Here is a 27,736-nt window from a genome sequence, read left to right as displayed (position 1 = left end):
AGCCTGATAGGCTGCAGTCCATGGGGTCATTAAGAGTCGGATAGGACTGAGCGACTTCACTTTCACTTTTTAGTTTCATGCATTGGAGAAGGAAATGGCAACCCACTCCAGTGTTCTTGCCTGGAGAATCCCAGGGATGGGGGAGCCTGGTGGGCTGCTGTCTATGGGGTCGCACAGAGTCGGACACGACTGAAGCGACTTAGCAGTCTCATTCTGTGTTGTCCATTGTTCTAAATTTTTAGGATCCACATGTACTTCACCAGGAATTATTGCTTTCTCACTCATCTCCACTACTTTTTAAGAATATTGGAGCCAATAGTCATGTCACAATGGTATTACTATAGTTAAAATCTTAAACTGTATCTCTAATTATCTTAAACTAGTCTATCTAATTCTTGCATGAGAAGTGGTGTGGACATCTATCAATTAAACTACTACTCTGTTTTGTCTTGGTTCTTACTTCGAATGAGGGGAATAGGAACTGCAGCCATTACCTGACACAGACAAAAGCTAGTTAAGCACAAATATTTTCTTTTTCAAAGTATTCCCAGCTGTTCAATATGTCCAGCTGAATTCCACTCCCTATTTTGTACCCTTTAAATGTACCTTATAATGATAAGCAAACAAAGGGAAGCTAATGCAGACAAATTTGGATGAGAATATGTAAATCTCTTTTTAAAGCTATAGCTTTGTAGTTAGCTTCTTGTATGCTGGCTCTAATTATAGCAGGATTTCAACATCCTTTTGAAGATGAGCCTTTTTTCAGTTCTTGGGGATGTGTTTGGCCACTCACACAATACAGAATGAGCTTAAGATCATGTGACATGAATTCAACTGGTTCTACCACAATCACACAGTTCAGAACTAGCCTGCCCAGTAGAATTGTAGAACACTCTCAGGAGGCAATTGAGATGCCAATTTGATCATAACTCTTGAGAGGATGGGACATCATTGTTCAGGATGTGGTCAATAATGTAAGCCCAAAGTCATTATAGAACGCTGTGCACCCAATAGGCATAATACATGGATTTGGAGGCCAATGGCACACAGTATCACTCACAGGGACTTCTTTAGGGAAATTTGTGCTCCTTGACCTTGAAAATCTAGGCCTGTGGTTCTAGAGAAGGAGTGTTTCATTGAGGGGGCACATTAAAGGCACCTTAAACCTAAAGCTATAGATGCTGCCTGTTTTCTCTGGGCATCTTTTGCCAATAAAGCAGCAGGCACAGGAGTAGTTTATCATGACAATTGACTTTGATCATCATGAAGAGGTACTGTTGCTACCATCTGATTGGGAGCAGGGAGGAATATTTTGGTGAAAATACTAGCCTACAAGTCCTAAGGGCATACATGTGTCTTTGCAGACCTTGTTTTCTTGGGAGCAGAATAAAAGCACTGTTGTTGTTGTTGTTATTCAGTCACAAAGTCGTGTCCAGTACCCTTGCCTGGAGAATCCCGTGGACAGGGGAGTGTGGCAGGCTACAGTCCATAAGGTCTCAAAGAGCTGGATTTTCTATTTGCATTTCTACTGAGTTCTGACAATCCATCTGTAACACTAAAGAATTTTCTTAATAAATACATTCTGTGAGGATTGTGTAATACCCAGTCAACAGGCAAGAGACCCTCATGAGCATGCCGTACATAAGTCTGAGGAGAAGGAGTAAGGAATGTAGAGATGTCCAGAGTAGCTCACTTCTTCCTGTACCAAATGTTGTGTGAAAGAATGACTGTGATGCTGCCTTCCTACAGAATTGCTCAACAAATACTTGTATAGATCTTTAATTCCATTAGCAATTAGCATATATTTATTAGTTATGAAGTATAGAAGTAGCTTTTCACCAGGAGGTTTGTCTTGAGATGAGTATAACTTTATTCCAATAGATGACCACTTAGAACTGAACATCAGAGCAATGCAGGTTCCTTTCACTCTGCTGTAATTGTCCAGTCCCTTACTCTTGACCCCTTTGTTTCTCTGAACCATGATCACTTCATGGTGGAAACATGTGTGCCTCTTTCTTGTTTGTGTTATTTGTCACGTGTGTCAGGGAGATTTGATGGGAAAGCAGAACTCCTCATTGCCCCCTTTACCAGACCATCCAGACTTCCGGTATTCAGGGCATTCTTCTGGTGACACCAGAGGGTCTCTGGGGACTAGACAAGCTGCAGGACCTATTCCAGAGAGTTTGGTTACAGAAGTGGCAACTGAGTGTTAACTCACATCCCTTAAGAAAGCAGAGTCATCTGGTAGATGCCACGGTCTGTCAGCTTGTGGGTGTCATATTAGTGAGAAATATATCCTCCTATCAAAAGTATAGTTTTATTTCAACAGAAGCTCCTTGAACAGCTGCAATTATGATGACAACTGGAGTCTTTCCAATTACTGTATCATTGTTCATGGGTCAAAGGTGATGACTTCATTGCTGGATAGTTTTCTTGCAGAGAAGTTCGAGGAACCCAGAGCACGTGGGGTGTCCAGTCCCTTCCTGAGAATAGCAGCAGGTTCAGACGGGTGTGCATGTACTTTCCAACCAACTCCTTTCAGTTGTTGTTGTTTTAATTGAGGAATGGTTTCCAACTCTTTGCAACCACTTTGACTGTAGACCACTAGCCTCCTCTGTCCGTGGGATTTCCCAGGCAAGAATATTAGAGAAAAAAAAAAAAAAGATAGAATACTGAAAATGGGTTTCCATTTTGTTCTCAAGGGAATCTTCCTGACCCAGGGATCGAACCCTTGTCTCCTGCATTGGTAGATGAGTTCTTTACCAGGGAAGCCCATCCTTTTAGTACTAGTTCTTAAAAACAGTTATTCTGAGCTATACCTTCCTGAGCTCAAAGACTAAAATGACATTAAAGTGGTGGGAAGGAGTCTGACTGTTCCTGTTATCACATCAGAAAACATGCTTTGGTACGTGATGTAGACACACTGATTGGATGTACATACAACCCAAACTCCCTTGTTTATTTCCATGTGTAGCAGAGAAGATCCACATAAGAAGAGGAAGCTCTAGTGTCAGAAAGTGTTTCCTCCCAAACCTGCCAAAGGGCAGCATGGGAGCCACCTTCCCCTCTGAGGATCTGCCTGCAGGATGTCTTCCTCTACTCCTGCCTGTGACTGCAGGAAGCTCTGGAGGACATGGTTTGCCTGAGGAAAAAACAAAGAGCAAAGACTTGTCAGGCAACCTCAATATAGTATCTTCCTGGGGAAATTATTGTTCAGTGAACCTACAGATTTCTTTGGGATGGTTTTGGTCACCGCCTCCTGTTCAATGTTACACACCTCCATCCATAGCTCTTCAGGCACTCTGTCTAACAGAATCTAATCTCTTGAATCTATTTGTCACCTCCACTGTATAATCATCAGGGATTTGATTTAGGTCATAGCTCAATGGCCTAGTAGTTTTCCCTCTGCAAGGGAGAAAGGTAAGTATATACCCAACTGAATGCAGAGTTCCAGAGAATAGCAAGGAGAGATAAGAAGGTTTTTTGACATGGACAATGCAGAGAAATAGAGGAAAACAGTAGAATGGGAAAGACTAGAGATCTCTTCAATAAAATGGGAGATATCAAGGCAACATTTCATGCAAAGAATGGGCATGATAAAGGACAGAAGCGATAAGGCCCTAATCAGAAGCAGAAGAGATTAAGAAGAGGTGACAAGAATACACAGGAGAACTACACAAGAAATGTTTCAATGACCTGGATAATACAGTGGTGTGCTCACTCACCTAAAGCCAGACATCCTGTAGTGTGAAGTCAAATGGGCCTTAGGAAGCATTACTACAAATTAGTGGAGGTGACAGATTCCAGCTGAGCTATTTAAAATCCTAAAAGATGATGCTGTTAAATCAGCATCTCACTACATCAGCAAATTTGGAAAAGAACAGTGGCCACAGGACTGGAAAAGGTCAGTTTTGATTCGAACCCCAAAGAAGGGCAATGTCAAAGAAGGTTCAAACTACCATACAATTGCACTCATTTCAGATGCTAGCAAATGCTCAAAATCCTTCAAGCTAGGCTTCAGCATTACATGAACCAAGAACTTACAGATGTATAAGTAGGGTTTCAAAGAGGTCAAATTGCCAGCGTTTGTTGGATCACAGAGAAAGCAAGGGCATTGCAGAAAATAATCTACTTCTGCTTCATTGACTATGCAAAAGCCTTTGACTGTGAGGATCACAACAAAGTGTGGAAAATGCTTCAAGAGGTGGGATTACCAGTCCACCTAATCTGTCCCTTGAGAAACGTGTATTCAAATCAAGAAGCAACGGTTAGTTTGAAACAAACTGGTTCAAAGTTGGAAAAGGAGTATGTGAAGGCTGTATATTGTCTCTCTGCTTATTTAACTGACATGCAGAGTACATCGTGCTAAATGTGGGACTGGATGAAGCACAAGCTGAAATCAAGGTTGCTGGGCAAAATATTAACAACCTCAGATATGCCTGTGATACCACTCTAATGGCAGAAAGTGAAGAGGAACTAAAGAGCCTCATGAGGGTGAAAGAGGAGAGTGGAAAAAGCTGGCTTAAAACCTAACATTAAAACAAAAAGTAAGATCATGGCATCCAGACCAGTTGCTTCATGGCAAATAGAATGGGAAAAAGTGGAAGCAGACAGATTTTATTTTCCTGGGCTCTAAAATCACTGTGGATGGTGAGTGTAAACATGAAATTAAATATGCTTATTCCTTGGAAGGAAAGCTATGACCAACCTAGACAGTGTATTAAAAAGCAGAGACATCACTTTGCAAAAAAAGGTACATATAGTCAAAACTATGGTTTTTCCAGTAGTCAAGTACAGATGTGAGAGTTGGACCCTAAAGAAGGCTAAGCACTGAAGAACTGATTCTTTCGAACTATGATACTGCAGAAGACTCTTGAGAGTCCCTTGGACAGCAGGAGATCAAACTAGTCAATGCTAAAGGAAATCAGCCCTGAATATTCATTGGAAGGACTGATGCTGCAGCTGAAGCTCTAATACTTTGGCAACGTGATGTAGAGAGCTGACCCACTGAAAAAGACCCTGATGCTGGGAAAGACTGAAGGCAGGAGGAGAAGTGGGCAACAGTGGATGAGATGTTTAGATAGCATTGCTGACATAAATTTGTGCAAACTCAAGGATATGGTGGACAGAGAAGCCTGGCATGCTGCAGTCCATGTGATTACAGAGTCAGACATGACTTAGTGACTGAACAACAGCATCGACCCTCCAGATTTGACCCTGTAAATTCTTCACCTTTCTTCAGACCCCACAGTGGTTGTAGATGCTGGAATTATGTGCAGCTGTAAAATCACCCATCCTCCACTGTTTGCAACTGCTCTAGCTGCACATTGCTTTCCTTCTGACTCATGCTCACCTATCCTTTCTGTATTAAGTTATCGTTTATTGGCATTTCAATGTGTAGCTTTTGCCCCCTTCTCCAGGAAGCTTTCTTAAGTGTTATTCTGAGTTCTGAATGGCTGCCAAGAACCTAACAGCTACCCTATCAGCACTACCACTTGATAGATATGTGACATTAGGTAACTGAGTTCCTTTTCCTTGTGTCATACTTATCAATTTTGTAATGAAGATGATAGCAGTATCTAATCTATATTATTCTGAGGACTAAATCGATGATCTAACCAAAACACCTGAAGTACACTTGAAGTAGTGAGTTCTCAACATACGTCAGTCATCATCACTACCACTACATTCGTCCCTGTCACTATCTCTATCAGTGTGTGCCTGTATGATAACCATTGTGCCACCATATCCAATGGCTATTTATGTGTCCTCAGGTAAGATTATAAACTTCTTGAGAACAACAACTTTTCTTTAATTTTCCCTACACTTTGCAGAAAGTCCATTTTGGGGGGTACTCATTTAAATTTTTTATTATTTTATTTTTTACACAATTTTTAGAGGTTATACTCTATTTATAGTTAATGCAAAATATTGGCTATATTTCCTGTATTTTACACTATATCTTTGTAGCCTATCTTACACCCAGTCACTTGTACCTCCCACCCTCACTCCTATATTGCCCCCACTCCACGTTAGTAACCACTAATTTGTTCTCTATATCTGTGAGTCTTCTTCTTTTCAGTTATACTAACAAGTTTGTTGTATTTTTTGGATTTCACATGTAAGTGATATCATACAGCATTTGTCTTTCTCTGTCTGACATTGCTTTGAGAATAATGCCCTCCAAGTCCATCCAGGTTGCCACAAATGGCAAAATTTCATTCTTTTTGATAACTGAGTAGCATCCCAGTATATGCACATTCCACATCTCCTTTATCCATTCATCTGTTGATGGGCACTTATGTTGCTTCCATGTCTTGGCTATTGTAAATAATGCTGCTATGAACATTAGGATGCTGGTATCTTTTTGATTTAGTGTTTTTTCAAAACTTATTACAGTGTTTGCTAATTGAAAGGAATGTTCTCTTTCATCTAGATTCTTGATAATAGATCCTGTCTTTGAGAAGAAGTATCTCTAGTTTATTTAAAGAAAGTGAAAGTGTTAGTCACGTAGTCATGTCCGACTCCTTGTGTGCCCATGGACTGTAGATAGCCCATGAGGCTCCTGTATCCATGGATTTATCCAGGCAAGAATACTGGAGTGGGTTGCCATTTCCTCCACCAGGGGATCTTTCCAACCCCGGGATTGAACCCAGATCTCCAAGCAGCTGCAAAATTGTGGATATAAAAGCTAAAAGTGTAGCAATACCACCATGCTCTGCTTTCTCTACAAAAATGGTGCTATGGTCTTAGAATTTTAAAAGAACCAGCAAAGACTCTTTGACTCCAATCTTCTGTTCTTTCCCAATCCCCTTACTCCTCACCTTAACTCCTTTCCTGGGAATGAGTTTATAGTTCTCTTCAAACCTGTTCCATGCTTCTAAGTAGTGAAGGTGTCCTCCAGTGAGAGAGAAAGTTCCTTCTGAAATACTCTTCATCAAGGGGTCTGAAAGCTTCTTAAGCTCAGCCTGACAATACTTGACAGATGCTTCTTCATCTTGCAGCAAGAAATCTTCTTTCTTTTTCTTGATCATGACCTGTCAAGGAAATGAAGAGAAATTCAGTAGAAAGAAGCTGTTAGAAGAGAAGGTCCAACTGTGATCCTCTTGAAGGAAGCAGTCGCACAACATCAGGGCACATGAGAAACAGAATAATAGATACAGAGTCACGAGACTAGTTTTAGTTCTAGATCTGACCAACTTTTTGTGTGACTTTTAGGAAGTCTCTAAACTCTGTTGGCTTAGTCTCAATATCTGTGAACTGATGGATTGGCAGCTGTGAATTCCTTTGTTCTTTAACAGTAATAGGATTAATTGTGATCCACCCATCAACTAAGAAAAATGGAAAGCTCAATTATGACTTGAAGTAGGGCTTCCTATGCCTCCTAGGTGCTTTAGATAAAGATATATATTAATACATAGCTAATCAATTGCCTAACTTAATGAGTTAAGTATACACAACAGAATTTTGAACTCTTTCTGAATGGTTGCTTCATTGAGGGGTTGAGTGTATGAAAATATAGGAACTTTATTTGTCACCTTTGTACTTGTAAACTATAATTGATCTGATTTTCCTCTAAAAGATTTTTTAACTGGGAGAATGGACAAAGGTAGACTAAAAGACAAAGTTTCTGTGAAAATGCCAATGGTAAGCAGAATTATGATCACCAAGAATTTTCTCCCTGGTATACACATTCCTGGACCTGTGAGTAAGTTGAACATTGATCATATGTTTCAGTTCAGTTGAGCTGCTCAGTCATGTCCAACTCTTTGAAATCCCATGAACTGCAGCATGCCAGGCCTCCCTGTCCAACACCAACTCCCAGAGCATACCCAAACTCATGTCCATTGAGTCAGTGATACCATTCAACCATCTCATCCTTTGTCGTCCCCTTCTCCTCCTGCCCTCAATCTTTCCTAGCATCAGGGTCTTTTCCAATGAGTCAGCTCTTCACATCAGGTGGCCAAAGTATTGGAGTTTCAGCTTCAACATCAGACCATCTAATGAACACCCAGCACTGATTTCCTTGAGGATGGACTGGTTGGATCTCCTTGCAGTCCAAGGGACTCTCAAGAGTCTTCTCCAACACCACAGTTCAAAAGCATCAATTCTTCGGCGCTCAGCTTTCTTTATAGTCCAACTCACACATCCATACATGACCACTGGAAAAACCATAGCCTTGACTAGGTGGACCTTTGTTGGCAAAGTAATGTCTCTGCATTTTATTTTTATTTTATTTTTTTTGCTGTCTAGGTTGGTCATAATTTTACTTCCAAGGAGAAAGCATCTTTTAATTTAATGGCTGCAATAACCTTCTGCAGTGATTTTGGAGCCCAGAAAAATAAAGTATGTCACTCTTTCCACTGTTTCCCCATCTATTTGCCATAAAGTGATGGGATTTGATGCCATGATCATAGTTTTCTGAATGTTGAGCTTTAAGCCAACTTTTTCACTCTCCTCTTTCACTTTCATCAAGAGGTTCTTTAGTTCTTCTTCACTTTCTGTTATAAGGGTGGTGTTATCTGCCTATCTGAGGTTATTGATATTTCTCCCAGTAATCTTGATTCCAGCTTGTGCTTCATTCAGCCCAGCATTTCTCATGAGGTACTCTGCATAGAAGTTAAATAAGCAGGGAGGCAATATACAGCCTTGACGTACTCCTTTTCCTATTTGGAACCAGTCTGTTGTTCCATGTCCAGTTCTAACTGTTGCTTCCTGACCTGCATACAGGTTTCTCAAGAGAGAGGTCAGGTGGTCTGGTATTCCCATCTCTTTCAGAATTTCCCACGGTTTATTGTGATCCACACAGTCAAAGGCTTTGGCATAGTCAATAAAGCAGAAATAGATGTTTTTCTGGATCTCTCTTGCTTTTTCGATGATCCAGTGGATGTTGGAGCTGAAACTCCAATACTCTGGCCACCTGATGAGAAGAGTTGACTCATTTGAAAAGACCCTGATGCTGAGAAAGATGAGGGCAGGAGGAGAAGGGGACGACAGAGGATGAGATGGTTGGATGGCATCATCGACTCGATGGCCATGAGTCTGGGTGTGCTCTGGTTTGGTGAAGGAAAGGGAGGCCTGGAGTGCTGCCGTTCTTGGGTTTTCAATGAGTCGGACATGACTAAGCGACTGAACTGAACTGAAATGAATGGTTTAGTGTTTTTCCTCACTTTCTTCAGTTTAAGTCTGAATTTGGCAATAAGGAGTTCATGATCTGAGCCACAGTCAGCTTCCGGTCTTGTTTTTGCTGGCTGTATAGAGCTTCTCCGTCTTGGGCTGCAAAGAATATAATCAATCTGATTTCGGTGTTGGCCATCTGGTGATGTCCATGTATAGAGTCATCTCATGTGTTGTTGGAAGAGGGTGTTTGCTATAACCAGTGTATTCTGTTGGCAAAACTCTATTAGCCTTTAGATTATGATATATAGCGTCAGATCAGATCAGTCGCTCATTCGTGTCCGACTCTTTGCGACCCAATGAATCGCAGCACGCCAGGCCTCCCTGTCCGTCACCAACTCCCAGAGTTCACTCAGACTCACATCCATCGAGTCAGTGATGCCATCCAGCCATCTCATCCTCTGTCGTCCCCTTTTCCTCCTGCCCGGAATCCCTCCCAGCATCAGAGACTTTTCCAATGAGTCAACTCTTCGCATGAGGTGGCCAAAGTACTGGAGTTTCAGCTTTAGCATCATTCCTTCCAAAGAAATCCCATGGCTGATCTCCTTCAGAATGGACTGGTTGGATTTCCTTGCAGTCCAAGGGACTCTCAAGAGTCTTAAACACCACAGTTCAAAAGCATCAATTCTTCGGCGCTCAGCCTTCTTCACAGTCCAACTCTCACACCCATACATGACCACGGGAAAAACCATAGCCTTGACTAGACGGACTTTTGTTGGCAAAGTAATGTCTCTGCTTTTGAATATGCTATCTAGGTTGGCCATAACCTTCCTTCCAAGGAGTAAGCGTCATGGCTGCAGTCACCATCTGTAGTGATTTTGGACCCAGAAAAATAAAGTCTGACACTGTTTCCACTGTTTCCCCATCTATTTCCCATGAAGTGGTGGGACCGGATGCCATGATCTTTGTTTTCTGAATGCTGAGCTTTAAGCCAACTTTTTCACTCTCCACTTTCACTTTCATCAAGAGGGCTTTGAGTTCCTCTTCACTTTCTGCCATAAGGGTGGTGTCATCTGCATACCTGAGGTTATCGATATTTCTCCCAGCAATCTTGATTCCAGTTTGTGTTTCTTCCAGTCCAGCGTTTCTCATGATGTACTCTGCATATAAGTTAAATAAACAGGGTGACAATATACAGCCTTGATGAACTCCTTTTCCTATTTGGAACCAGTCTGTTGTTCCATGTCCAGTTCTAACTGTTGCTTCCTGACCTACATACAAATTTCTCAAGAGGCAGATCAGGTGGTCTGGTATTCCCATCTCTTTCAGAATTTTCCACACGATACTTTAAAAAGTAGAGATGACCCTAGTGGACAATACCTAATCACTTAAGTCTTTCACATGTAGTGTTCTCCTGTTGGTGGCAGAAGAAGCGTTCAGAGAGATTAGAAAGAAAATAAGAATACAGGGCACCATTGCTGGCCCAAAGATGGAGCAGGGTGGTTATCCAGAGCCCATATGAGTGCTGAAGAAAGATACATTCACATATTTACATGCAGGGATGACAGTGTGGCTTATACATGATTTAAATTAAACTTTATGCTAAATACAGTAATCTGTTTGTGGCCTATCAAGCATGCATTTACATCTGCTTCAATCATTAAAGGAATGCATTTAAAAATCAAAATGGAATAACTTGTGCAGAAATTCAAAACTGACCTTGGTGGCCATTCTGGATGTGGTTTCAGGCATGTTTCTGCATCACTGAGAACTTGAATCTCCTGAACTTTGTCACACTCAAGGATGCCACCATCCATTCCCAAAACAGTGTCTGCTATAATAGCAACCGGAAGGTGAAAACTTATGGTCTCAAAGATCCCACTGTAAACAGGCAATGGTTTCAGACTCCAAACAATCCTTTAACAAGCACTCTTACTTCTTTCCAACTCCGGTCTTAATTCTTAACAAATACTACAGGTAGTTTTGTGGGTTTTGCCTATATTGAGGGTTTTGCAGCCCCTCCTCCCTGCACCCATTTTGGAGTCCAGTGGAGCACAATTCAAATGCTTCTTGTATGTGTATCTTCAAGGCTCTAGTCCTCATTTGGCTCAAATCATATTCTTCTTATGCTATGACAAACTGTTTGCTGTTTATTCTTGGGAGTATTACTAAGCCCTTTGAGCCTTTTCCCCCCTCCATCTTGTTGTACACAGAGCACATCACCTGTACACCTTGAGCTGGGATCTAACCTGAAGAATTTTGAGCTAATAAATGTGTGTTGTTTTAAACAGTTAAGTACAGGGTAATTTGCTTACAGTAGAAAATAAAGAGGCCAGTTTTTAGAAAAAGGGATGGAATGCAACCTGTAGAATCCTGTCTTTCACATGAATCCAAACTCATTTTACAAATGAGAAGCATTTGAACCACAAGTAAAAAGAAGGAGCCTGAGCACGTTTCTGGAAGAAAAGGTATCAGAAAGGCTATATTCTAGGCTACATTACCAGAAGTTTCCTCTGGAAATCCTTCTTTTCATCCTTGAATGAGTGCTTCATGAAGACTGCAATGGCTTCCTTCTCACAGGCTGCGTGCACCTCCAGCAGCTCCTGGAGCATGTCTGTGGGGAGGCTCAGACTCTTGGTCATCTGCTCACTGTAGTGGTCAGCTGCTCACTGTAGTGGTCAGCTGCATTCTGCACAGCTGCTGAGTTCTCCAAGTGGGCCAGAGTTGTCACCGCGTTCTCCAGACAAGGAACTGATCCACTGTTGATGGCATTTACGTAGGCCTCCACCAGAGTCCCCAACCCTGAATGACACATTATATTTTGAAAATAAACAGAACATTCTCCCTTGTTTTACGAACTTTAAATCAATACTCTTAAAATTACTAAAGTTTTATTAAATTTGTGGTTCTCTTTCTTCTCTTTTTTTCCTCATCTTCATCCTTATCCTCATCACTGTATCCTCCACCTTCTATAACTTTCTTATACTAACATCACTGTATCACCCATTCATGCTATTTTATAGTTATCATTTCATCACAATACAGTATTAACTGAATTATCTCAAACAGTATGTTCAAGGTTCTCCTGTAACACTTTTCCCATTGTAATAAAATACAAAGAACTTATATATATATATGTGTGTGTGTGTGTGTGTGTGTGTGTGTGTGTGTGTAAACTGCATATTTTGTGAGCACTATTTCCAAATGAAAATGTAGTGCCACATGCAAAAATGTCATCAAGAATTTCCAGACCATGATATGAACTTTAAAGCAAGCAGCCCCATCTCAGCACAGGGCACTATGTGACTGCCCCATTGACATGGGCATGAAGCCAGCACTACATAAGATTATATTTAGATTTGTTTCTCAGACTCTCAATGAGTTTACATGGATTCATGACCTACTACTTATTATTGATTCATGTAAATTCACAGAATACCTTGTATATCCTCACTAGAAACACTTACCCACTCAGTGGTTCATCACCATGAATATGGGTGTATCCTTAACATATCTTTAGTGTAATATTGGGTTGGCCAAAATGTTTGTTGGGGTTTTCCCATAATATCTTACTGAAAAACCTGAAAGAACATTATGGCCAATGCAATAGTTTCATGAGATTTGCTATGCTTCAAAAAAGCCTCATACAGAGCAATTTTAATGAAGAAGCATGCATTTCTATGTGGGGATGAATATCTGATTTTCCAAATTGTATAGAGAACACAGTTAATGAAGAAAAAAAGAAGAAAGCACCATTATCGACAATCCCAGAGTACATTTACAACTTCAACTCCACCAGACGTTCCTCAACCACTGTGAATCACAGAGAGACATGCTGTAGCAAAGGAGGCTCACTTTCCCCAGTGATAGTGATTCCCTCTTTTAAGGCCTTGGTCTTTGCATGGGTATAGATATATGAGTAGAAAACTTTTGACTGCTTCTTGAAATTCACATCCAGTTCATTGTCTGATATTTCCTCAAGATGGAGTAATTGTTTTTTGTTACTTGCAGGGCGGTCAAAGATGAAACACTTCCATTTGGAAAAGAACTTCTTAATATACTCTCTAAGTAAGTTGGAATTTTGAATTTGGTGATTTTCTTCTGCAAAAGCAGAAAAGAACAATCAAAGAAGAGACAGACTCTTGGTAAGGGTGCTGAGGACTTTGATTTCCATGAATTTTTACAATCATTCTAATGCCTATGCCTATAAATCTTTTCTATTTGAAAATCAACCTTACTCTAATCTATCATCAGTTCAGTTCAGTTCAGTTGCTCAGCTGTGTCCGACTCTTTGCGACACCATGAATCGCAGCACGCCAGGCCTCCCTGTCCATCACCAACTCCCAGAGTTCACTCAAACTCATGTCCATCGAGTTGGTGCTGCCATCCAGCAATCTCATCCTCTGTTGTCCCCATCTCCTCCTGCCTCCAATCCCTCCCAGCATCAGAATCTTTTCCAATGAGTCAACTCTTCGCATGTGGTGGCCAAAGTACTGGAGTTTCAGCTTTAGCATCATTCCTTCCAAAGAACACCCAGGACCAATCTCCTTTAGAATGGAGTCGTTGGATATCTTTGAGAGTCTCCAAGACCACAGTTCAAAAGCATCAATTCTTTGGTGCTCAGCTTTCTTCACAGTCCAACTCTCACATCCATACATGACCACTGGAAAAACCATAGCCTTGACTAGACGGACCTTTGTTGGCAAAGTAATGTCTCTGCTTTTGAATATGCTATCTAGGTTGGTCATAACTTTCCTTCCAAGGAGTAAGCGTCTTTTTTTTTTTCCTTTGAAAATTTCTACATCTTGCCATCATTTTTTTTTAATTTTATTTTATTTAACTTTACAATATTGTATTGGTTTCACCATATATCAAAATGAATCTGCCCCAGGTATACATGTGTTCCCCATCCTGAACCCTCCTCCCTCCTCCCTCCCCATACCATCCCTCTGGGTCATCCCAGTGCACCAGCCCCAAGCATCCAGTATCATGCCTCGAAGCTGGACTGGTGACTCGTTTCGTATATGATATTATACATATTTCAATGCCATTCTCCCAAATCATCCCACCCTCTCCCTCTCCCACAGAGTCCAAAAGACTGTTCTATACATCAGTGTCTCTTTTGCTGTCTCGTATACAGGGTTATTGTTACCATTTTTCTAAATTCCATATATATGCATTAGTATACTGCATTGGTGTTTTTCTTTCTGGCTTACTTCACTCTGTATAATAGGCTCCAGTTCCATCCACCTCATTAGAATTGATTCAAATGTATTCTTTTTAATGGCTGAGTAATACTCCATTGTGGATTAAGTGTCTTTTAATTTCATGGCTGCAATCACCATCTACAGTGATTTTGGAGCCCCCCAAAATAAAGTTAAATAAGTTAAAGTTATCTAACATAGAAACTCTATTTTTATACTGAGCCAAGATTGAAGGAAATACTTCTGGGGAGGAAAAAGAAATGCTTATACCAACTGAAGAAATGTTTGTTTTACTCAGCCATTGCATAGTGTGCACTGGATCAATTATTTATTAGGTGCTTCTTGAAAGTTAAGCCAATCCAAATAACTGTCAAAAACACTAGTTTGATGTTACAATCTCCATTTCAGACATGAAAAGTAATGGTGGAAATAAGGATATTCACAATATATCTGGGAAAGTAATCACATTGGGCACAAATGATATACAGGAAAGAAAAGCTTTATAAAATCAAATAAAAATGCATATTCTATAAATATGTTTTGAGATTACTTTAGCATACACAATCTCATGGTTAGATTGGCCTAAAGGAAATGAGGACACTCCATCAGTCCTCTGCAACACTTTCTATTGGATGTGACAGTATCATAGAGAGGGATTTGGGGCATATATCATCAGTTCAGTAAATATTTATTGAAATGGTAAGTACATTATTAAACACAATCAATATTGCTTTTAGGTACCACCTATTATTCTCTCTGCTAAATATAATTTGAGTAAACAACTTAGTATATGAATATGACATATACCATGTAAGAGAGGTTATATGTGGCTCAGTCATAAAGAATCCATCCGCCAGTGCAGGAGACACGGGAAATGTGAGTTCAGTCCCTGGGGAGGGAGAATCCCCAGAGGAGGAAATGGCAACCCACTCCACTATTCTTGCCTGGAAAATCTCGAGGACACAGGGGCCTGGCGGGCTATAGTCCATAGAGTCTAAAAGAGTCAAACATGACTGAGCAACTGAGCACACGAGCATGCATGTACATATGGTGTAAGTCTCTAGAATGAAGAGTATGATGTTGTGAGAAAGCCTCTGAAGTCTGATAGTCTCAATGGAAGGATGTAGCAATGCTTTTCTTTTGAACGAATTAGAGTATAAATAGTTTGTCTATTAAGAATATATCTATATAGGGCAATAAAAAACACTCTGTGAAATGTATCAATATTTCACAAACTAATCCTTTTATTTACCTTATGATTCTACATCTACCAATTTCAATTTGATGGGTTATTTTTCTCAAACAGGAAAAAAGAGGCACTTAATATTTAATACAATATGTGAGACTTTTTCTTCATGATATAAATTTTTCTAAACTTGTTCGTTTAATACTAGATTCTAAATTTCCTCAGCGAACTTATGCTCTGGTCTCTGAAGTTCTTCCAGTAACAACAATGACTGAAGCCACCCACCAGTCGTTCACCAGGCACCATTAGCATAGCCTCATTCCAACCCCAAATTAAGAGTGACATCAAGTGCTGAATATCAGGGCTCTTGATCCCACTTTCTACTGAGCTTTCTACCACCTTGCCCCTGCTCTGATACCTGGAATCAGCTTCAAGGCATTCTCCAGGTACTCATCTTCAGTGATGGGGTTTCCATCAAATTCCAGCTCCAGCATGAAATCCCGCACAGTCCAGACAAAGTCTGGAAAGAATCTCACAAACTCAACTGAGTCCTCTACATCATCAGAGATGGGAGATGATTTGATTCTGATCAGCTCTGTTAATTCAGTACGTAGCTGGGATCTTAGGTAAGGAAAAAGAAGCACTCTCCAACAAAATTTCCAGATCCTACCCCAAAGCAAGTTTTACAAATATTCCCTTTTGCCCCATTTTGCAATCTCATCCGTCAACAGAATGGAGTCATGGAAAAGGAGAAACGGTGTCAGCTGCTATTCCCATAAACTCAATGAAATGTGCTAGTTCAGCTCTGGAAGGATACTGCAGCTGCTCCAGGGCCTGGTGGTTGATGGTGCCCATGCTGTTGTAGATACAGGTACTGCTCAGGAGCACGGCCAAGGCAAAGATCCATGAGTCATTTTTGGAGTCACCCTAGAAAGTACATTACAGGGTGAGGACACTACTCATGCTCTCATTCAATTGTTCATTTGCTGTAACAGCAGACTGTAACTCGATAGGAAGGCAAGCAACATAAATTTTCATCTCAGTTCAGTTCAGTGGCTCAGTCGTGTCCAACTCTTTGCGACCCCATGGACAAAATGCAAATCTTTCTGGTGTTGATATTGACCCATCTAAGCTCTTTTGTGTGATTAGCTATTAGCAGAAGTGAATGACATCATATATATGTTTGAATGTTTACTAGAGCACCTGGAACATAGATGTTTTCCAGTAGAAAGTGGACAATGATTCCTTTGCAACAATTTTCTAGATCATGATGGATATTAGGAATAGAAATACTAATCAATTAAATTCAACTACTAACTGTTCATCTAGATAACAGGAGACACTCATTTGCTTACTTGAATATAAAGTTCCACATAATAATCCCTACCCTAGAGAGATGGCTTTCTGGAGGGTCAGATATATATGGGAACATACCTATTTATCCAAGATGATAAACAACTCAGTGTGGAAGCAAATGTGTTACTGTAATAGACAAAGGAGTAATGCCACAAAGACAGAAAAAAAAAAAAAAAAACTGTGCATTCAGAGCCAGGAGTGATTGTGTCTTACAGTGATGTGATGACATGAAGTTGAAAAGAACTGGGCATTAAAGAATTGACAGAAAGTGGATTTGTGAAGCTGTAGGGCTTCCCTGATGGCTCAGTTGGTGAAGAATTTGCCAGCAGTGTGGGATAGTAAAGAATCTTCCTAGAATGCGGGAGACCTGGGTTTGATCCCTGGGTTTCGAAGATCCCCTGGAGAAGGGAAAGGCTACCCAGTCCAGTATGCTGGCTTGGAGAATTCCATGGACTCTATAGTCTATGGGGTCGCAAAAGTCAGACATGACTGAGGGCTTTCACTTCAGTCACTTCATGAACCATGCAAGTGGAAGGACCCACAGAAGCTGATCATGATTGCCAGAAACTGTGGTTATATAGAGGTATTACCCGGAGAAGGTGATGGCACCCCACTCCAGTACTCTTGCTTGGAGAATCCCATGGACAGGGGAGCCTGGTGGGCTGCAGTCCATTGGGTCGCGAAAAGTCAGACACAACTGAGCGACTTCACTTTTACTTTTCACTTCCATGCACTGAAGAAGGAAATGGCAACCCACTCCAGTGTTCTTGCCTGGAGAATCCAAGGGACAGCAGAGCCTGGTGGGCTGCCGTCTATAGGGTCGCACAGAGTCGGACATGACTGAAGCGACTTAGCAGCAGAAGCAGCAGAGGTATTACCAGGTTATTTTATTTGGCCAAAGTGGTGTACCCATGTAGTAGTAGATAATGAGGTGGAAAATGATATTCATAACAAGTCATGAGTGACTTTGGAACTGATTTATATGTATACTGCCCACTCCATAATTCTGGGCTTCCCTGGTGGCTCAGACAGTAAAGAATCTTCCTGCAATACAGGAGACCTGGGTTTGATTACTAGGTCCAGAAGATCCCCTGGAAAAAGGAATGGCTACCCACTCCAGTATTCCTGCCTGGAGAATTCTGTGGACAGGGGAGCCTGGCTGGCTACAGTCTATGGGGTTACAAAGAGTTGGACACGACTGAGTGACTAACACTTTCACTTTTTTCAACCAGATACATTACAGATAGTGAGACCAGCAAATGGTTCTGCTATTATCAGTGTGCAGTTTGTTGTGCGTAGGCTTATGGCAAATGAGGTTAGGTAAAGGAAGCAGATTATGCAAAGTACAATCAATTATGAATCATAGAGCAACTTGGGTTGACACTGACATGACTACTGAATAAGTTAAATTTTGATTTATAATTCAGAATTCATGAATTCATGTCCCAACTCTTTTCTGCAGTGATGAAACCCAAGTTTCAATGCTCCTACATTTAATTTAGATGCAGATTAATACAAATAAGGAGAAAAAAACTGATTGTAACTAACACTATAAAGTCAAAATATCTAAAATTATCCCATTTACAAAGCTTTTCAGTTAAGAGTTCACTGACAATGCCCAGAGCCTTGTAATAAAATGTTCCTGGTATAGAAGGAGCTTTTTTGGAGATTTAAAAAAATATATATAAAATAGATTTTTGTTAAATAGACTTTTAAATTTTATTTATTTTTAAAAATGTTATTTTATTAAATATTTTTTTTAATAATATAGATTTTTACTCAGAGAAACTCTATTTCATGGTTTCTACTTACAACCCCATCAACTCCACAGCTCTCAACTAGTAGAGCCCATTGTTCCCATGGGTTATAGCTTCTACTGGACTATAACTATAGTCTTCCACCATTATAACTGGTGGAAGACTGGTTATCGTCTTCCGACTATAGCCAGGCTTCCACCAGTCTAGCTTTCACCAGACTTCCCAAAATAACAACTGGTGTAGGTTATCACTTTGTGTAAACATGGTTCTGTGTGCTCATAACACTGCATATTTCTTACCTCCCCAACTGAGCTCTGGGCCTTTAGCTCCATCACTCTGATACCTGTTGCATTCAACACAAAGCCCTGGGATTCATATGCCCAATACATATTTATTAACTGGTATCTTTCGTCTCCCCTGGAGGAGGTCATGGCAACCCACTCCAGTATTCCTGCCTGGAGAATCCCCATGGACAGAGGAGCCTGGTGGGCTACAGTCCATGTGGTTGCAAAGAATCCGTCACCACTGAGCAACTAAGCAACAGCACAGCACGTTTTTTGTCTCAGTGCTGAAAATAAGATCTATCTATAATAACCAAACTATTGAATTTATTATAGAATAAATTCAAGCAAAGTTTTTTTAGCCTCATCATTCATAGTTTGCTTTGCATAATTTGATTGGAACATGTCATAAAAATTGAACTGAGGTGGGAAATTGAAATGTAAGTAGAGTAAGGAATAAAGAAGATTCCCTGCCTCACCTTTTCCATATCACCCAGACCCTCAGTGTCCAGAAGGACCAGGGTGTGGTTCTCCTTGGAGGGGTGGGGCACACACCACATCCAGATTCCCTTGGTTTCAGACTGCACTGTGGAGCCCAGACAGAAACCTGCACAGAAAGAGGAGGAAGCAACGCATAGTAAGACCAGAGAGTTCAGGCTACCCAGGGGTTGCTTTGGGTAAAATGGTTGGAATGTGAGTGCCTGGGTTGGGGACAGGTGTTTCCATTTCAGCAAGGACAAGTGCTACACATACTCAGGATCTTCCCAAGAAATATTTAATGTCCCTTATTCACCTTCTAACATTAATGGCTCATACTGTATCACATTAAGAGGTCAGTGTAAACTCTGTTAACCTTTCTAGTTATCTGATATTAAAGAGCTTCCATATCCTCCACTTTCTGATGGAGTCCCACCAGTACCAGTAGGAGATCAGGAGTAAGCCTCCTGTTCCCCTGGCTTCCACCCTCGTGAGCCACGTTGTCCCAGCACCTCTGTTCCTCCACCTTGACCACATCTCCTTTTGTTTAGCTCCATCCAGTAGCTCTGGTGTTTGTCACATTCTGGAATCCATTCATTGCTTGCTTCTTCACACTACAGAAGATACAAAGGCTACATGACCATTGTTCCTGCCACCCTCTGACTGCTTCTACATCCTTCATTGATTCCTTTTGCTCTGCTTGTTCCTTTGTGATTGTTTCTTCAATAAACATCTTGATTTACCCCTTAAGTGACTTCCATATGTCCTTCCAGGACTTAGACTGATATAACACTCTTGATAGATTTGTTTTTCCTTCCCTTCCTCCCTGTATTTTCCTCATTTCTGTTCTCCTCTTCAAGAAATGACGAATTCTTCATTCATTGACCCGAGGTTGCTGATATTACAGCAGTGAATCAGAAAAGACCCATGAGAATTGTTTGCCCTTCTTTCTAGAGTCTTAAAACAACTGAGGGAGATTGTGTGTGTGCTCAGTCTGTAGCCCACCAGGCTCCTCTGGCCATGGATTTCCCAGGCAGGAATACTGGAGTGGGCTGCATTTCTTCCTCCAGTTCATCTCCCTCACCCAGGGATCTAACTTGAGTCTCGCATGGTTGCTGCATTGCGGGCAGATTGTTTACCGCTGAGACACCAGGGAGGCCCAGAGGGAGATTATGTGAGGTATATGCCTAAAAGCTGCAGGCAGTGAATCTTATCTATAGTGCAAGATTTTAAGTGCCCACCAGATGCCCATGGTCTCTTCAATGAAACTAGAAATGGATATGATGATATCCCTAGTGGAGCATGGTTCAGCACGGCTCAGGCCGTTCAATGATCATATCCTGTGTGTTCTGTTCAGAGAGGATATAACACCTGAGGTGATCTGCACTCTTCAACATCGTGATAGCTTTTCACTGTTTGCCGATTAATACAGAGAAATATAAGCTCCCATTTCCTTCATGGAGAAAAGATGAGGTATAACTGCGGGTCATCGCTGTCAGTTATGTGAGGTCAAGGACAGACAAAGAAGTCACCACAAGGGCAGAGTGCAGTGACTTGCTTCTGCTCGTGGACTTTGACTGGGCACCAATTTTGTTTCATTTTTGGTTTTTGTCTCCTTGTCATACAACTGGAGTGGTAGAATCACAATTCAAGTTCTTTAAAACATAACTAAGTGAGAGATTTCCTTAGTAACAGAATTTGTTGTTCAGTTGCTCAGTCAAGTCTGACTCATCACAACATCATGGATGGCAGCAAGCCAGGCTTCCCTGTCCCTCACCAACTCCTGGAGTTTGCCCAAGTTCATGTCCATTGTATCAGTGATGCCATTCACCTCCTTATTACCTGATGTTATCTCAAATAGAATAAAAAGAATGTTGTTGAAACACCTTGATTGTTCAAACACTTTGACTGATGACCTTTCTCACAGTTTTCAAATCTTTAATCACTCAAAAATGACATATTAAGTAATATAGCCTGACAGAGAAACCAGTCCTCCCCTGACTAGTTGTCAGGAGTTTCTCTAAAAGAAAAGCAAATATAAAATATTTTTATTTGAGGCCAATGGGAGATTGCAAAGCAAAAAGAGGAAGAAAGGAAGAAAATAAAGTAAGAGAGATAAGAGACATAGTCTGAGAGAGACATTGAGAAATAGCTAAGATTCTTAGATTTTAGTTGGCTGAGGTTCTACTCCCTAATCATGCTGAGACACTGAGGCACATAAGAAGGCATTAGGAAAGAAATGGTGTGTAGTTTTCTTAGACAGCAATATCCAAGACATTGGCAGACTGGCCCTAAAATCAATAAGAACCAAGCAAGCAACTCGGTAGAAAAAGAAAGATTTCATGAAATTGGAAATGTAAAGAGTAAATTAATATGTTTGTAGTGAGGCAAATAACATGCAACTGTATAGACACCAGATTAGCGGAAGTTAAAATAAGTCTTTTACTAGATTTTTTTAATGATGTGGAGAATTCCAGTTACTGCTAATAAGCACATAAATTGCATATAAAACTTCAAAAACTGTTTGATATTGTCCTGAATGCCTGAAAATATATGGACTCTATGACCCAGCAGCTACACTTCTGAGTATATCACACAGGGGTAGCTAGTGTACATGTGCACCAGGATAGATACAAGAATATTCACCACAGCAGAATCCATAAAAGGTAAACTACAGATAATAACAGTGTTCATCAACGAGTGAATTCTTCTATCCTTTGTCAATAGCATACTATAAAGTAGTGAACAAAAATAAATTACAGTCAATATGACAAACTAGATGAACCTTATAAACTTCTTGTTGAGCAAAAGAAGCAAGACCCCAATGATTGGCACACTTTAGTTCCCCTTGTATTAAGTTCAAGCTATGTTTTACAACCTGGGTGTGGCTCAGCTGGTAAAGAATCCGCCTGCAATGTGGGAGACATGGGTTTGATCCCTGGCTTGGGAAGGTCCCCTGGAGAAAGGAGAGACTGTATATTCCATGGGGTTGCAAAGAGGTGGACACGACTGAGCGACTTTCACTTCATGTTTTACAAATGGAGAAACATAATATGAAGCAATTTTTTAAAAGGAAGAGTGAAAGAATACCCCATGAAAATCAGAACACTGGTGAAGTCTAATGAAGGTGTGAGAGGACATAACTTGGGATTTTGGGTGTTGAAGTATTATTTTTTGATCTCAGTAGTGATTAGACAGATGATTACATTATGTTTATCAATTTTATAGTATTTATATGTGTATATTTTATGCACCATTCTGTATGTATTATAGCTGATAGTAGGAAAAAGAGAAAACGAAAGTATAATTTACCAAATTGGAAATAAGCAAATTAAATGAAGTAAAAGGTGGGTGGTAGCCCCATTGAGATATGGGTTTTACAGAGATTCATCTGTCTGTACTTCCTTCTATCCTTTTTAAAAAACAGAACATGTTGAACAAAATTTGTGTGCTACCTGAAATGTCCCTGTGGTTTAGGGCAAACATGGAGAAGGAGAAGGGAAGGGAATGATTGTTGAAGATGAACTCCTGAGCAGTTGGCAATGGATAGGATCAGGACGAATGAGGTAGATTTTTGGATGACGTTGGGAATTCTCAATTACTGGATAAAAGAGTTAACATTGTGGAGGGATGGGTTTGAAGTTATAAATTCAGAGGTGAGAATTAGGCGTTTTCTTCAGTAGGGAGTTAGGCTCTTCAGTAACATGACCCTAGAGGAGGAGGATCAGCAGACTGTGTTATCACTGCTTCCAAGTAAAAGGTCTTGAACAACACTCACCATGGTTCTGTCCTGCCAGGCGGTTCATCAGGTAGGACTTCCCCGTCTGATAGAGCCCTGTGATGGCCACCACCACCACAGGCTGAGATATCTGCTCGAGAATCTTCAGTGCTCTGGGGTTTAAAGGTAAGTATTTAGCCTAGTGTGCCTAGGCCTGTACACGTGAATTATGTACATTTCCTCATGGATCCTTAAGGAACCCGAAAGCAAGCTGTCCATGGGAGGCATGAAGTGAATACAATGAGAACACAAAGCACTGATGATGAAGACTTAAGAACACAAGCATTTAGGGGGTATTAGAGGCAGACTCTGATGCTGGGAGGGATTGGGGGCAGGAGGAGAAAGGGACAACAGAGGATGAGATGGCTGGATGGCATCACTGACTCGATGGACATGAGTCTGGGTGAACTCCGGGAGTTGGTGATGGACAGGGAGGCCTGGCATGCTGAGGTTCATGGGGTCGCAAAGAGGAGGCCTGGCATGCTGAGGTTCATGGGGTCGCAAAGAGTCAGACACGACTGAGCGACTGATCTGATGTGATCTGAGAGGCAGATGGGATATGAAGGGGATGAGGAGTGACCAGACACCGTTTCTGGAATTCCAAATGATTTGGTCACTCAGTAATTGCACAAATATTTATTGAGAAACTACCATGTGCTGGACACAGTTCTAGGGGCTCAGAAACAAACAGTGAACAACATGGAGACAAATCTCAGCATCATGGAGCTCTATTCTAGAGGAGACAGATAATAAAGTAAAACCAAAATTGTTGTTGTTGTTGTTTTGTCGCTAAATCTTGTCCAACGCCATGTACAGTAACCTGCCAGGCTTTTCCATGTATGGGATTCCCAGGCAAGAATACTGGAGTGGGTTGCCATTTTGTTCTCCAGGGGAAACTTCCTGACCCAGGAATCAAACCCACGTTTCCTGCTTGGCAGGCAGAATCTTTACCACGGAGTTACCAGGGAAACCACTCCCCACCACGACCCCAAACAAAACATATATGTGTATATTAGGGGATGGGAAGAGATCAGAAGGAAAGGATAAAGGAATGGCCTATAGAGCACTGGGGGTTGAATTTATGAAGTCAGTAGCCAGGGAAGACCGTGCCAAGTACGGAAAATGAATGTAATCAATGATTTGATGAAGACAGATGGATGCAGGGAATCAGTGGGATCTGGAACAAGCTGGAAGAGCGAGTGTGGGAAAAAAATTGAGATAAAGAACATAGCTCTCTCTCAAACACAAAAGGATAGACCTTTAATGTGGCTACTCAAAGTTGTGCTTGTACGAATTAATTTATTAGCTGAAATTATAAGACTTTTCTTTTCTTTTTTTTTTTTTTAAAAACAAAACACACAGCTATTTTATCTGAATAAAGGGAGGCAGCCTGATGCACCAATTCCTGAAGAGTCATTTCACTGACGCTTATTTGAACATCACTGGTAGCAGAGAACTCTGTGTGCAGCCAGCCCCAGATGACGCCGTACTTCTCCTCCCTCACACATGTCCCTACTGGATACCGCCTCCTGTCGAGACCCACTCAGAAGGCCCAGAGGTGAGAGGGTAGCGGGGAGGTCTGAGCCCATCCGGACCTTCTCCCGCCAGCCCAACCCAAGGCGTCACACACAGCCAAGACTTTTCTTATTACTTAAGCTGATAGGGAAGAGATGCAAGCAGCCAGGGTGTTTAAAGGTCTGCCTAGGTGTGTCAGAGTCTCACATTTGGGCCAGGCTCTACTTAAAATGATTTTGTCACAATGATCAGGTGTTTCATGATCTCAAGAGACAAACAGCACTCTGAGGGCTTTGACAGTCCCATTGTTTCTTTTCTCACAGACCATGTTAAGCAGTATGTACATGTTCCCATACTTTATTAACCATGTGACAACTGGGAAGATTAATTTATCTGTGCCTTATGTTTCTCTGCTATAAACTGGTGACGCTAAAAGTAAAAATCAGTCTGTTGTTAGGGTCATTAGGAGAATTAAATACCTCATAATACTTACACTATTCTTAACATTATGCTGGTTCATAGTAAATCCAATGTAAGTATTGCTTTACAGTTGAGTCCTCTGAAGAAGGGGAAGATAATTTCTGAATGAAAGAGGAGGATTGGCTCTGGCCTGAAACAGTGACACTTCCCTCCCTGGTTGCAAGCAAGTGGGAGGACACATCCCAAGAGGAAGATGAGCAGGCTGGGGAGATCCAGTGGGGACAGCTGAGAGGGAGGATGGTGATGGGGGAGAGTCAGGCTGGAGGAACTCAGAGCTGCCTGGCCAAGTCCAAGTGCAAGTTCTGGAGTTGGGCTGCCAGGGTTCAATAAGAGGGTTCACGTGACTTGTTTGCTGTTGAGACCTTGTAAAAGGAACTTAACTTTGGAAGCCTCCATTTTCTATCAATGTTGTAGGAAAAAGAATAATTCCTGCCTGATTCATTGCTGTACAGTTGATAACATATAGGGTCTCAGAAAATTTTAAGAAAATTTCCTGCATTAATGTACTGTTTTAACGATGAACATGTTAGAAAATGTAATAATCTGTTAACGCTTCCAGTAAGTTGTAAATAATCAAGGTATCTAAAACCTTTAAAAAAAAAAAAACATGAATTTTTTTCAGCAGAATTCCTCTCTACATGTATCTTTTTTTTTTTTTTTTCCTATAGTAGATTGGCAGCAGAGATGGGAGAACAAAATGATCTTTTACTTCCGTGTTATGTGAAACTTAATAAGGGGAAACTTCACTCAAATGGAGTCAGCATGCCAGAAAGAAGAGCTCGCATGCAGTACAACTGGAGGTAAGTTATAAGGAAAACTGTCAAATATAGACCCCAAGGACAAAACCTTCAACAAGGGAATCATCAATGACAGTCCCCAACAGGAAAAGATGTACACTGCATCTCCTAGAAGAATTGTCTCCCCCAGCAATTCAGCCAATGAGGATGGGTCATCACCCCGACCTCTTATTTTTTTTTACTAATGGACTTGTTTTCAAAATAATCTTTCCCAACTCCTTCCTTTTCTCAATAAAATAATATTCTTTCTTTGTGAGATTTGCCCATGGCTTTCCTGTAACTTGCTACTTCTGAATTACAATTCCTCTGCTATTCCTGAATAAATCCACTTTTACTTGAAAAATAGCTGTTTAATTTTTAAGGTGAGCAGTCATAAGCAAGAGGAATTGTAGACTTTCTTTCTGAGATTAAATAGTGATAAAGTTTTGTGTAAGAGTTCATGAGTTTGCAATGTATTTTTTAAAATTCAAAGTATACTGAGGTACCCAAACCAAGAAACTTTTCACTTTAAAACTAACCAAATAGAATGAAATAATGATACTACACGGCAGATGACTAACGTTTTCCAAAGGCTACTGTTCAGGAGAGTTATCTGAAGTGATGGTTAAAAGTACTCTAATCTTTGTATTTTCAGGAAATACCAAAAGTTATTATGAGGCAGTTCTTATATGGGAAAGGTATTAAAAGCAGTGCATGATAAATCAACACGATTAGACCTTAAAGCTATTATTTACAGTTGGTTAATGAGACTAAGATTGAATTATTCCATATAATACAGTTTAATAGTATGTGGAATATTTAATTTTTTTTAAAAAACTTTTTATTTTATATTGGAGTACAGCTGATTAACAATGTTGTGATAGTTTCAGGTGGACAGCAAAGGAACTCTGTCATACATATTCTTCCACAAACTTCCATCCCATCTAGGCTGCCTCGTAATGCTGAGGAGAGTTCCATGTGCCATACAGTAGGACCTCATTGGTTAGCCATTTTCAATATTGCATTGAGTACATGTCAGTCCCAAACTCCTTAACTATCCCTTCTTCCCATCCTTCCCCCATGGATTGTTAAATATTTTTGATACAAAAATAATCGTGTTTATCTCTTAGAGTTTACATAATCTGTATATTATGGGACTTCCACTCTCTCTAGTTTTTTCAATGCCCAGAAACGTAAAGTCAGGACTCAGTCAGAGTCGGGGGGGTAGGGGCAGGGGAAACAGCCCCAACCAGTGCCTCTGTGAAGAGGTAGGTGTTGGGTCATGCAGTCCTAGGAAGGACTTCAGCCCCCTTACCTCAGAAGAGTTAGGATGCACACCTCTGTATTCCGTGGTGGGCTCCTTTCTGCACTCCTGGATGGATGCTGGAGGAGGAGCATCCATCCAGGACATGGTGCACAGGCTGTTACCTGCCAGCTGCCTCAGGTCCAAACCGAGATACCGAGCGGCAGGAGGAAAGCTCCCTGCAGGCTGCTTGTCCTTCACTCCCTCCATACTCTCCTGCCTCCCCTCCCAAAGTGTGGGCACTGTGCTGGGGGACTTATTGCTCTTTCTAGTCAACAAGAAAGTACGTATAAGTAAATTTTAGGAGTGTACTTTGTGTGTATTCTGCAGCCAGGAAACAATTTCTCAGCTGTCCTCGCTTGTTTCCTGAGCCCCTCCTGTGTTTGGTTTTGAGAAAACACGTCTATTTTGAAACTGAAAATGGAGCAGGGTGTTACACCCATCCTGTTATGGGTTAAGTTGATAAAAAGAGAAAAAACAAAGTGGCATGAAAGTTGCTCAGGCGT

The 27,736-nt window shown here is 40.9% G+C and overlaps 1 protein-coding gene across 1 annotated transcript; it reads right to left on the bottom strand.

The window, feature by feature from the left end:
* Positions 1-973: 973 nt before the first annotated feature.
* On the bottom strand, positions 974-27,440 carry LOC133245191 (guanylate-binding protein 7-like). Its single transcript, XM_061413163.1, is given in 10 exon segments — positions 974-2,614; positions 6,825-7,037; positions 11,619-11,801; positions 11,804-11,919; positions 12,973-13,218; positions 15,926-16,121; positions 16,312-16,434; positions 19,381-19,508; positions 23,157-23,295; positions 27,243-27,440. Coding segments are annotated over 10 exon segments (1,764 nt in total). The 3' UTR covers positions 974-2,392.
* Positions 27,441-27,736: the final 296 nt, after the last annotated feature.

Source organism: Bos javanicus, chromosome 3, assembly GCF_032452875.1.
Source record: "Bos javanicus breed banteng chromosome 3, ARS-OSU_banteng_1.0, whole genome shotgun sequence".
NCBI classification, from domain to species: domain Eukaryota; kingdom Metazoa; phylum Chordata; class Mammalia; order Artiodactyla; family Bovidae; genus Bos; species Bos javanicus.
The sequence above is the reverse complement of the archived record's forward strand: the minus strand, read 5'-3'. Positions and strand labels throughout refer to the sequence as shown.